The following is a 12,263-nucleotide window of genomic DNA, read 5'->3' on the forward strand; positions in this document are numbered from 1 at the left end:
GTGTGCGTGTGCGTGTGTGTGTGCGCGCTCATCCTAAAGGGGATTAACTCAAGTGTGTTTTCTACTTGTGGAGATTTAGTCTTCAGCAGTATGGCTCAATCATGGATCAGGAATCCGAAGAGCAAAAGGTCAATAGAATGCACAAACACGGACTGAATATCATCTGATTATCTATTAGTGATTAATTATACCAGAATCGAACCCAGCACATCTGCGCTGTGAGGCCGACGTGCGAACCATTCAATCACCGTGTCGCCTTCACAAGCATTTTTTGCGAGGATAAATGGTCAACTTCCAAATTGTATGACTTCATAGGTGTCCACTGTCCTGTCTCATTTCTATTCCAGAGGAGAAGTGTCGGGGGTTCTACACTTTGACACCGAGTTCTGAAAGAGGTGACTTGCACCCCTCCTTCTGGGCACATTTTAAATTGCTCGTAAATTCTTTCGGATGCTTTGTCCTTCTCTTTTCTCTCAGCCATGATGTGGCTTTCGCTGTCCTTGGAGCTCCTGTACGTGGGTCTGCTGCTCATCAGCTGCATCCTGCTCTCTGTGCAGTTGTGCATCAGGGCCTGGTTCCCCTCTACGCAGCGCTGCGGCCAGCTGCTCAACGCCTTTGCTGCTGTTTTCACAGTCTTGGGAGGTGCAGAATTGCTTTATGGACCATTTCATGTCACCGATGCCTGTGGTATTCTGGAGTACAGTATATCTTTTTATTTTTATTTTTTTGCCCCTCCTTGGCCTCCCCAGGTCTGCTTGGAATGGTGGGTCACATGATGTTCATGCAAGTGTTTCAGACTACAGTGTCCATGGGCCCAGAGGACTTCAAGCCTCACAGTTATGGCTACTCTTGGGCGTTCTAGTGAGTACTTTGAACGTACTGCGCGCATTGCAGCAAATTCTTCATAAAGAGGCTTGATGCCTTTGAAGTCAAATGACAGTGCTGGATGTTTTCAGTCGTGAACATATTCCCTGTTTTGCGTCTCCTTCAGCGTGGCCTGGTTCGCCTTCACTGTCTGCATGTCAGCTGGAGTCTCCACCCTGAACAACTACACAAAGAACGTCCTCATGGTGGGAGCCCGGCTGAACTCCAGCCTCAACCCCTTCAACTTTGTGGGGCTCCTGCCCCCGGCACCTTATTTCTCTGCACCCAACTCCGGCATGGTCCGCGCTTTTCACCAATCCCACGCGCCAATCTCCCATTTGTCCCCTTACTACGAGCAGCCGCCATCCAAGTCACCACCACCACCACCACCCGGTAAGCCTTCCTACTCCATTCCTCTACCCTACTCGGCGTCCTTCCCTCCTCCGTCCTCCCACCTCGCGTCTGCATCCCCTTTGCACCGCTTGTCCCTCCCATCTCCATCTCACTCGCCCAGCTCACCCGCTCTTGTCCGTGGACCCCTGAAAGGTCATCAGGAGAACATGGTCCCCCTTTACACGACGCAGGATTACTGCAGCCCTCTTTGAACCCTTATGGTGCAGTTCATTCGGTCAGGTGCTAACACAGTTTTCGAACTCGTGTGCGGATCAAAATCGACCAGTGGTCTGGTTATGGTTCCCAACAAACTTTGGTGCGATTCACTTGATTTATTTGCTGGTGTACTGTAGCTTGTTAGACTATCCATCCATTCATTTCAAAAAAATGTCCTTTTTTTTTTTTTTAATACCGCTTGCCCTGTTCAGGGTCGCAGTGAGCTGGAGTCTATCGCAACTTACTTGGGACAATAGACAGAACACACCCTGGACTAGTTGGCAGCAAGGTTATTCGAGTTAAAACTAAAGTCATAACTGAAGCTAAAATTGACAAAAACATTTTCATTCCAGCTGTCTTTTTTTTTGGTTGTATGTTTAAAACGAGTCTTTTTCACCCAAGCCACCGCTAGAGATGATGACACAATGCTAATCAAGCCTCGAAGCTCCTCCAATATCTTGCTGTATTTTTCAGTCTTTTATCTTTTATATTTGGTGTTGAGCCACAACACACACAAGCGCTCTCCTGTTTTCTGTCATGCGTGTGACTTGTCACAGTGATATGCAATGGTGATGGGAATTACTATGCTACAAATTAGCAAGCCAGTTGTCTCTCGTTGGTAAAAAGCAAAGTCATCCGATTATTTTGCTTTCCTGTAGCAGAAAATAAACATCCAATAATTTTTCCTTCAGAAGAATCCATCTTTGTCCTCACTGGCTGTCCGTCCAAACAGAATAGCGTACACTATTCCATTTCACCACAGGGGGCGACAGAACTCACTCACTCCAGCTTTATCAAAAGAAAGTAAAAAAATTATTATTATAATAAAGACAGAAACAAAATGTTATGATCCTCCAACCGAAAAAAGTATCGTTGCAGCGAAAATGTCCTGCGTTTTTGTCCCCGTCAATTCAAACGTGAGCATTTTCTAAAAATGTAATAAAACGACCTTGAATTTAAAAGAAAATAGGCCAAATGAAATAAAAAGTAACTGTGAATGAAAACTCCCAAACTACGTCATCCCTGGTCGGCAATAAATCACGGGGCACAGGGACAGACACGCCTTTCGTATCCACTTGGGCGCAACGATGAAGTGGCGGCAGTGTTGATGACAGGATGCGGTTGGCCAAAAGATGACTCAAGAAAAGTTGGTCCCAAAAATGAAATGGAAACGTTGCGCCCGATAATTGCCTATGAGAACAAAACTCTCAAATGATAATAATTGGTTGGAAATCTCTTTTTATTATCGTAAAAATAATTGTCATTGTCATCCATGGTGAGAAACAACAAAACAGAACAGCATTAGATATACAAAGCAGAACAGGAAACGTATTTACATTTACTGTGGGGCGCCAGTTTGGGTTTTTTTTTGTCTGTCAATTCCTTAGCCAGCAATGACATTTGGAAGGCAGTGAAGGTGTACATTTTAAGAAAATTGCTTTAAATTTGGTTTTTACCGGAACAAAAATACGAACAGTTTCTAGTTTCTTGAAAGCACTAAAACAAACACGTCATTTAGAAGGGTCTTACATGATTGAAAAGTTGGTATCTTTAAAAAGATGACTGCGACACGCTTTCTAATATTAAATAATTCCTAAACAAGCACAACCTTCAGACATCATTGTTCAAAATCTATTAGCGTTGCGTCGTCCTGTCATTGAGTCGTCCTTAAATCTACAACACGGACTGATGCCGTCATGCTGGGGCAGCACCGGAATAATCTTTAGTAACGCTTAACATATAGCAAGACCATCGAAAATACACAAATTGAAGTTGATAAACTTACAATAAAATAATGGTGGGGGGGAAAAAAACCTTGAAAAATAATAGACTCACCCTCTTTTTTTTTCTTTTTTTTTTTTAAATCCACTTATATCCATATTTAAAAGTACGTACAAAGAAGATCACAGATTTTACTTTTTAAAACTTTTTTGGGTTGCTGAAAATCATGATGGATCTCACTCTCTCTTTTAGCAACGTGGCGCATATTTAGGCCGAACTCTGTGTGGAAAGAATAAATTCCACTCCATTACAACTTAAGTTGGTTGCGCCTCTATTTTACTGCCATTGTGGAATGTTGCAATCTGCTCTTGCTCAGTAACTAAAGATCAGCGTTTTGCGAAACAGAATAGATCCAGACGAACATTTTTGCTTGGATGGTGTTATTTCTAGTATCCCTCTCATGCCGTCTTCTTGCGTAGCACAAAGTAAGTGACGGCGGAGATAAATGTGAGCGCAAAGGAGATCCATGCCAGGATGAAGCAGTGGCCATAAGAGCCGAAGCTCTCGTCGAGATGGAAGCGGTCTGTGTAGATGGAGGCTGCGATCATGATGCAGAGACCTGAGGGGGGGGGCAGGTGATGGACAGGCGGTTCGGTTGGTTATCGAGAGAACGCAAAGGAGGCCCCGATCGGAGAACCGACTCAAAACTCACAGGCGAGGGCTTGGAAAATCCCCGAGATGGTGAACCTCTGTCCTTTGTTCAGAGTGAAGAGCTGAGCGACAAACACAAAGATTCCCAGGATGGAGAATATACAGGCAAGCACTGAGGTGGCTTGCACTGCCTGGAGGTAGTCTGCAGGGGGAGTCAGAAAGAGTCATGCCATGAAACGGTAGGCGTCGAGAAATCCGATGAGGTTGAAATATGTGACGCTGCTGCTGGCTCTGAGCGAGCTGATTTGAACAGATGGGCTGAGCCGGGGCTCAGTTCATGCTGTGGGCGTAGGAATTGGGAAGTACCACGCGGGCATACGACCGGATTCTCCCTCTGACTGATGGCGACATGTGTGCGTCTTACCCTGTGGGTAATGGGAGCCTGTTGGAAGATCAGTGTAGTTCCACTGTCCGTTCATATATATCCACCGGGCCCAGACGTCAGTGGATAGGGTGTCCGTCACCCACCAAGCCTGAGGGTGATTGTAGAGACAATTTAATTGTTCATCTAATACAAAAGTTGCAGTACCTTCACTCAAATCAAAATTCCCCATTGAAATGAATTGAAATGATGTTAATTCGTTCCAGCCTCCACAAAGCAAAAATTGTGTGGGTGTGTACGTGGTTAAGAAAAATAAGAAATATTCACTGTATTGATTCGCAACAACAACCGCGATGTGACCTGTGTCTTGGCAGGAAGTTTGCCAGTTTGTCTGCGCGAGTTTTGTCCTAAAGTAGCTCTTTGCTGGCATTTTCATTGTGTTGCTGCGCGTTTTGACTTTTTTCTCCATGTCCGCAACCGTCCGTTCTGTTGTTGCTGTAATACTCGTGCGACTCGAATTCGTGGAGACAAATTCGTGTTTTTATATACTCAGCCCATAAAGATGATTCTGATCCTGAATCTGATTCCGAAAGCGAATTGGCGCCTGTCGCTCTCCTTCTTTTCACTTCACTTGAGAGGAAGTGCATCCAAGACTCACTTGAAATGAAATTTTTGGCTAACGGGTTAACCCTAATTGTAGCCGCAACACAAAACAAAACAAAAAAGTCAAACCAAACTATCTATCGTAACTTGAATAACTTGTAAGCTGGGACGCTGGTTCGTCGAGGTGCCACTTGGAGACAAATGAACAAATTCACGCGCGCAGCGGGAAATATGTTGAATTTCATTGTTCATTGCGTGAGGAAGTGTTCACTCCTCGTGTTCAGACATGCTTGCAATCCAAAATCAGAGTGCGGAAGGTGTCGGTCAGCGTGGCATTCCGCAAGTGTCAATGTGCGCAGGTTACCATGGCGACAGACTGGCCGAATCATAATCACACACGATACGGGCAAAAGCATCGGTCGTGACGTCTGCAGAAGTTCTCCCCGTTGGCATATTAAATAGCTTCCACACCGGAAGACTTACAAAATAGTGGGGTGTGTCTCCGTTTTTTTTTTTGACCATCAATCCAGAAAGTCTGAGGCCATTAAAACTATTACAATGAGTGTGTGTGTGTGTGTGTGTGTGTGTGTGTGTGTGTGTGTGTGTGTGTGTGTGTGTGTGTGTTTATAGTTTGCGTGTAACACAAGTGTGTGTGTGTTTTTAAGTTGCTGCAGACATCAACACAAGCGCAAAAAACATAAGGTTCCAGTAGCATTTCTTCCCGATCAACACCCTTCTTTTCCTGCTTTTGTTTCAGAGGAAGAAGTTTCAGGAAGAAAGAATGTTGCTGGTTGCAATCGAGAAAGAGGTGGGGGCAATTGAGGGCATGTCAAGGCTTGAGAGGAAGAAAGAGAGGAAAAAAAAAAAGAAGGGTGGGGAAGAGACGGGTGGAGCGAAGACATGGAGGCAAAGGTAACGAGAAATGGAGGAGGCCGCTTCACACTCGGAATGAATTATTATTCCACATTGCTCGTTTATAGCTTGTGGTATATGGTTTTGGTCTTTCCAGTGAGTCAAAGTCATGTGCCACTCCACCACGTGCGGCGGCACCGCATTTTTTTTCGTAAAAGGGAAAATTTAACGGCCAAGGTCCCTGAAATGATATCATGTTGCCCAATGTACGGCGAGCACGTCATCGGTACGTGTTGCTTCGTCTTTGCTTTCCGACTGTCGTGGATTTCAAGAGGTACATCAAATGTATTTGTGTGCTATTTCTTGCGATATTCATAAAGTAAGCGTAAAGCAGGAAAGCACGATATCCGAAAAACGGATTTTCAACAAAACAACCCAGAGAAACAAATTTGGTGATCGTTATGATTAACAGCGCGTATGCTGAAAAAAAAAATCATCTGGATCTAGATTTTTTTAAGATAACTATCTATTTCTAGAAAAAAAAATGGCCAATCCAAAATCAGAGTGCGGAAGGTGTCGGTCAGCGTGGCATTCCGCAAGTGTCGATGTGGTATGCGGCGCCCACTCCCGAACTGTTGGAGTTTACAATTCACTGAGCCTCGTGGTCCCGTGCATATGTTAGCAAGGTGCTCGTCGTGACTTATTTAACAGCCAGGAAAGTGACCTTCGGAGTGATTTGGTGGATAACCTGAAGGCAGGTCAGATGAGTGCATCCATTTTGGCGAATGAGGAAAGGATCCGCCTCGTCTAAGAGTCAGGGCGGGGATGGGGTGGGGGGACAGGGGTAAGGCCAGAGAATGAGTCAGACTTTTTGGAAAGGCAAATCGGCATCAGAGGATTCAGCGGAACGTCACGTGAGGAAGGAATGCAAGGACCACAGGCCTATGACTGCATGGCTCGACTAAGATTTGTCCCAGATTGACATGCAGGGAGCTGCTTGGAGGGGTCAACTGGGGAAAGGGCGGATGAAGTATTGGACTTTGGAAAAAGTGGGATTGATGGAATGTAAAAACGCGTCAGGAGTGCAAGGCTAGAGAGATGTCAGAAGAGAAAATAACATAAAATAAAAGCAGGAAATTAAAAAAAATAATTACATGCGATAAAGACCCCAAAAATATACAACAGCACTAAAACACTATAAGGCTGGTACATAAAAAGGCAGGGTTTGAACCCTCCAGTTATAAGCAGATTTTTTTCTTTCAAATGTTGTACTTATTATAATTCGCCTAAAGGGACAGTCAACTTGTGCTTTGCTGTGTATTTGCATTCCACACCACACACAGAACCAAATCATGCACATCCAGGCGCGCATTACACGATGTGCTAACAGTGCCGCACCTCAGAGCTGGGAGGAGGGGCGTGGGGATTGTGCCTTGCTCAAGGGCAATTTGACGGCGCTTTGGAAGCAGTCAAGCATCTCTCCAACATTTTGTCCCGAGTGGGACTTGAGCCAGAACCCTCCGGCTTCGCGGCCCGAGCCCAAACATTCGACCTGATGCCACCACCGTTATTTGAAAGACTCAAAGTTGGCTGTAGCAAGTTTTGCTCGGACCCCACAGAGGATGGCAAAATGCGGATGTTACCAAAGGCCCACGAGGCTGTGAGCTTGAATCTGAAATTTGATTTGTTAAATGCTCACGTAGTTTTAAGTTTCAGCAAACAGCACTTCTGATTGTAATGGCCCTGGGCAGATTAGATTGACATGGCGGCACTTATCGGCTAAAATCTAATTGGACCCAAAAAAAAAAAATACACACACACACATACAGCACTGGAAGCAGTGCAACCAAAAAAAGAAAGCGAGCAGTAGGGAATAAATGAAAACAATTTCATGGAACAAATATTCAAACAAAGGTTATAAATGCAGGTCAGGCCTTCTGATATTGTTTCGGCTCGCAGAAATGGCGTTGCTAGCCATAGCTGCGGTTCTTTGTACGATCTGGCTACCGTGGCAAAGATAAAGGTTTCTATGTCATTACATTTTGTCACCGATGATGTAGTATTGAAATATTTTTCAATATGTTTTTACTTTGGCGTGGAAAACGGCCATTGAGAATTTCAAGTGTGACCAAATACGGTCCCTGGCCTGATGAAAGGCTACAGATGTGCCTACGGTCTGGAGGTGCCGTTATCAGTCATTTCCGTCACGCAGAGCTGGACTTGTGTAAACAAAGCGCTTATATCGTTCATTTGTTGGACTTCTCAAGTTACAATGGATATTCTCTTCCCCCGTACTACGGCATAGATCCATATCGACACTAAGTGCTCCACCCCGGGGGCCATGCTGGCATCGCAACCTCGCGATTAAATACGCGACATGGTGATAAATCTGAGATTAGAAACCGTATTCGCCGCGCAGTGTGAAGCAGAGGGAAAGAGTGAGGCAAGAAAGAAGCAGGATAGAGAGGAGAGAATGCGGCAGAACCCGATTGTGTTCTGGGCGTGTCGAACCCCACCCTTAGGTGAGGTAAACCAAAGTTTGCTCGGTGCCGTACGTACGGTGTGCTAGAACAATCCCCGAGGTCGTTTCACTGAATAAAACCAGTGGACGTGCAAATTTTTGGGGGGGGGGGCGGTTGAATGATGCAAGAAGTGGTCCGCCACCAATGCAGACTTATCTCAGGGGGGGGCGGCAGAGACTTGGCCAACAAGACGCTGGTGGCAATAGAAGCGTAAAACATCCTAAATGTTATTTTAAACAGATAAAGAACTAGTGGGTGCGCACAAGCGCACTCTCAACTACTCATTACAACAAGCAACAATTTCTCAAAGTTAAGAATTGTTCACCGAGTTCGGCAATAGGAATCTTCACAACTTACTGTTTGACGGCTGTCTGTCTCGAACACTAATTTCAGACTCAGCCTGGCAAAGTACGAACAGGAGAGACGACCAGTCCGCCTACTTTTGCCCCACCTTCTTTTTCAAGTCCACACACCCATCTTGCCTCTGCCGACTCCCCAAAAGAAAAAAAAAACCCACACTCCGTTTCACTGGGTCCAACCCACCCCTTAGTTTTTAGTGGTCCAGCTCGCACCCCCACAACTCGCCGCCGCTGGCCCAGCCCCTCCCCCTTTCTGTCCACACACGCCCCCGCGGGGGGACTCTTATACAACATCCTTTTTCTCCTTCGGTGTCTCCTGACTTTGTCACTCAGCTGATGGTGAATTTGTTCTGGGAGGGCAGCAGATGACTCACTGAGGTTTTGGTGTGTGGGGGTGGGGGGGGGGAAACTCCCTAACAGTGGACGTTGATGAATGTGCGCAGGTTACCATGGCGACAGACTGGCCGAATCATAATCACACACGATACGGGCAAAAGCATCGGTCGTGACGTCTGCAGAAGTTCTCCCCGTTGGCATATTAAATAGCTTCCACACCGGAAGACTTACAAAATAGTGGGGTGTGTCTCCGTTTTTTTTTTTGACCATCAATCCAGAAAGTCTGAGGCCATTAAAACTATTACAATGAGTGTGTGTGTGTGTGTGTGTGTGTGTGTGTGTGTGTGTGTGTGTGTGTGTGTGTGTGTGTGTGTGTGTGTGTGTGTTTTTAAGTTGCTGCAGACATCAACACAAGCGCAAAAAACATAAGGTTCCAGTAGCATTTCTTCCCGATCAACACCCTTCTTTTCCTGCTTTTGTTTCAGAGGAAGAAGTTTCAGGAAGAAAGAATGTTGCTGGTTGCAATCGAGAAAGAGGTGGGGGCAATTGAGGGCATGTCAAGGCTTGAGAGGAAGAAAGAGAGGAAAAAAAAAAAGAAGGGTGGGGAAGAGACGGGTGGAGCGAAGACATGGAGGCAAAGGTAACGAGAAATGGAGGAGGCCGCTTCACACTCGGAATGAATTATTATTCCACATTGCTCGTTTATAGCTTGTGGTATATGGTTTTGGTCTTTCCAGTGAGTCAAAGTCATGTGCCACTCCACCACGTGCGGCGGCACCGCATTTTTTTTCGTAAAAGGGAAAATTTAACGGCCAAGGTCCCTGAAATGATATCATGTTGCCCAATGTACGGCGAGCACGTCATCGGTACGTGTTGCTTCGTCTTTGCTTTCCGACTGTCGTGGATTTCAAGAGGTACATCAAATGTATTTGTGTGCTATTTCTTGCGATATTCATAAAGTAAGCGTAAAGCAGGAAAGCACGATATCCGAAAAACGGATTTTCAACAAAACAACCCAGAGAAACAAATTTGGTGATCGTTATGATTAACAGCGCGTATGCTGAAAAAAAAAATCATCTGGATCTAGATTTTTTTAAGATAACTATCTATTTCTAGAAAAAAAAATGGCGCTAAATCCAAATCGTGTGCAGCCACTTGAAAAAATAAAATGGATTTTTCTCCACTTTTTCAGTGTAGACAAGTTCCAAACATGAATGTAAATGTGATCAGGTGTACTTATTCAAATAAAACACGAGTTGAACCTGCTTGTGCACTTTTGACACATGGAACTACTTTGAATAACTGCCACTCCCGAACTGTTGGAGTTTACAATTCACTGAGCCTCGTGGTCCCGTGCATATGTTAGCAAGGTGCTCGTCGTGACTTATTTAACAGCCAGGAAAGTGACCTTCGGAGTGATTTGGTGGATAACCTGAAGGCAGGTCAGATGAGTGCATCCATTTTGGCGAATGAGGAAAGGATCCGCCTCGTCTAAGAGTCAGGGCGGGGATGGGGTGGGGGGACAGGGGTAAGGCCAGAGAATGAGTCAGACTTTTTGGAAAGGCAAATCGGCATCAGAGGATTCAGCGGAACGTCACGTGAGGAAGGAATGCAAGGACCACAGGCCTATGACTGCATGGCTCGACTAAGATTTGTCCCAGATTGACATGCAGGGAGCTGCTTGGAGGGGTCAACTGGGGAAAGGGCGGATCTCACGACAACAATGTCACATATTTGTGCGTGATTGACGAGTATGTGCAGGCACGCCGTCTCCCTCAAGCGTCACCTGCAATTTAAAAGCAATAACAGAGGAAGACAGCCACGTGCTTCATCCATCTCTCGTCCGATGTCAACTATAGCCGCGCCCACCTCATCATGTTATGTCAACTACAGCCCCCACCCCCCACCCACCTCCGCAAACGCCCTGAAAGAGTAAGACAGTGGGCCACGGCCTGAGTGAAAAAGCAGACTTTGACTCCTAAGAGTTGCCAATCAATCACTCGTCAGGGCGTCTTTTTGCTGCCACCAAAACATACCACAGCAGACTTCCGTCACAGTAATTTTGAAGTCAGTTGTGGTTTGGCATGCCTTTAAGCCTCACGGCTATGAGGAAGCCGTGCCTGTGACTGTGGGTTCACGCAACAAGGTGTGTAGGAGCTCAAAAACATACATTGTCGATGGTAGCCACCAGGAGTAGGATGATGCAGATGATGTGCAGGGCAAAGATGCCGGCGAGGAGAATCAGCATGATGGCGGCGGCGCTGTGTGAGACAAGGGCAGAGAAAGCCGGTGAAAAGCTGTCGGGTTGCTTTTTTTTTTTTTTTCTTCATGTGACACAGCATTCTCTTTTTAATGAATTTGAATGAAAAGTCAAATATGGCCGCTAGTTTTCTGTAGTTGAGCCAGTTATATCAGCTTCAAGACACACACACACACACACACACACACACACACACACACACACACACACACACACGCCCATTTTCATAAACACACAGGAGGCGAGCAAGGCCAAGTCTTGGCTCACATTCCTTCTCTTTGGTTTTTCTAACTTCTAATTACTTTGAGTTCTCTCCAAAGCATGAGTGTTGGCGTTCATTTGTGGGGACCGAATACAACAAACTGAATCTTGACGACGCTTGAGGAAACTTTTGAGCGTGTGAAGGAGGGAAGCTCATGGCGGGAAGATGAGTTTGGACTTGCCTGCTGACGCCTGCAAGAAACCTGCCACTCCTTAAAATAACCGTAAGGAATATTCCCCCTGCATGACTGGGCCTAAACTTATCCCTACTCGAGTTTGAATTTCTGCACGTAAATCCGCACTCGCCAGATCGCAAAAACCACACTGGAGCAGTTCAAATCAATTCAAGGCGCATTGTCACATCTGTCAACCTAAAGAGGCGGCCAATCGCCGAGTGAGGACTTTAACATAGCTTTAATTCTGTTTTGTTTTTTTGTACCCAAATTCATATGACGGCTAGATTTTTTCCCCCTTTTTTTTTACAGTGGCCAGACTGGGTGTGAAGTCACATCTGGAATGTGCTGCTTCTCCCCACAGTAAAAAGGAGTGGTCAAGGGTTGGGCCAAGTCCCTCTGCCTCACGCACGCACGCACGCACACGTACGCACAAACAGCCAAGAGCATTAATGTGGACGCCGAAACACGTGTTCACGCCCGACATATTAACATAAATGTTTGGCCACCTTTTTATCTGCCTTGCACTGCTACAGTGAAGTGAAAGATTGAGTTTCAAATATTTGCGTTGTATAATCTCTGCCGGAGGCAATGGAACATAAAAATGCAGACGTGCTCATCAGCTTTTTTTAGTCAGTGGGTAATATTTTACTGAATTAACGGGTGGGG

At 45.7% G+C, this 12,263-nt stretch overlaps 2 protein-coding genes and 1 long non-coding RNA gene across 3 annotated transcripts in view; 2 read left to right on the top strand and 1 right to left on the bottom strand.

Moving 5' to 3' along the window:
- The first annotated feature begins 482 nt into the window (after positions 1 to 482).
- LOC109516394 (germ cell-specific gene 1 protein-like) lies at positions 483 to 1,807 on the top strand. Its single transcript, XM_019870906.1, has 3 exons — positions 483 to 642; positions 750 to 861; positions 992 to 1,807. Exons 1-3 carry the CDS (start codon positions 483 to 485, stop codon positions 1,467 to 1,469), a joined length of 750 nt encoding a protein of 249 aa, XP_019726465.1. The 3' UTR covers positions 1,470 to 1,807.
- Positions 1,808 to 2,923: 1,116 nt separating this feature from the next.
- emp1 (epithelial membrane protein 1) overlaps positions 2,924 to 12,263 on the bottom strand; it is a 10,806-nt gene continuing 1,466 nt past the window's right edge. The window contains exons 2-5 of the mRNA XM_019870959.1: positions 11,071 to 11,161; positions 4,271 to 4,379; positions 3,908 to 4,048; positions 2,924 to 3,814 (exon numbers count right to left, since the gene is read on the bottom strand). Coding sequence (XP_019726518.1) covers positions 3,654 to 3,814; positions 3,908 to 4,048; positions 4,271 to 4,379; positions 11,071 to 11,148 — 489 coding nt within the window. The 5' untranslated portion in view covers positions 11,149 to 11,161 and the 3' untranslated portion in view covers positions 2,924 to 3,653. The remainder of the gene's footprint in view (positions 3,815 to 3,907; positions 4,049 to 4,270; positions 4,380 to 11,070; positions 11,162 to 12,263) is intronic.
- On the top strand, positions 4,410 to 6,308 carry LOC109516430 (uncharacterized). Its single transcript, XR_002168334.1, has 2 exons — positions 4,410 to 5,148; positions 6,257 to 6,308. It is a non-coding gene; the product is annotated as an uncharacterized LOC109516430 (long non-coding RNA).

The sequence above is a fragment of the Hippocampus comes genome, unplaced genomic scaffold, assembly GCF_001891065.2.
Source record: "Hippocampus comes isolate QL1 unplaced genomic scaffold, H_comes_QL1_v1.1 scaffold343, whole genome shotgun sequence".
NCBI classification, from domain to species: domain Eukaryota; kingdom Metazoa; phylum Chordata; class Actinopteri; order Syngnathiformes; family Syngnathidae; genus Hippocampus; species Hippocampus comes.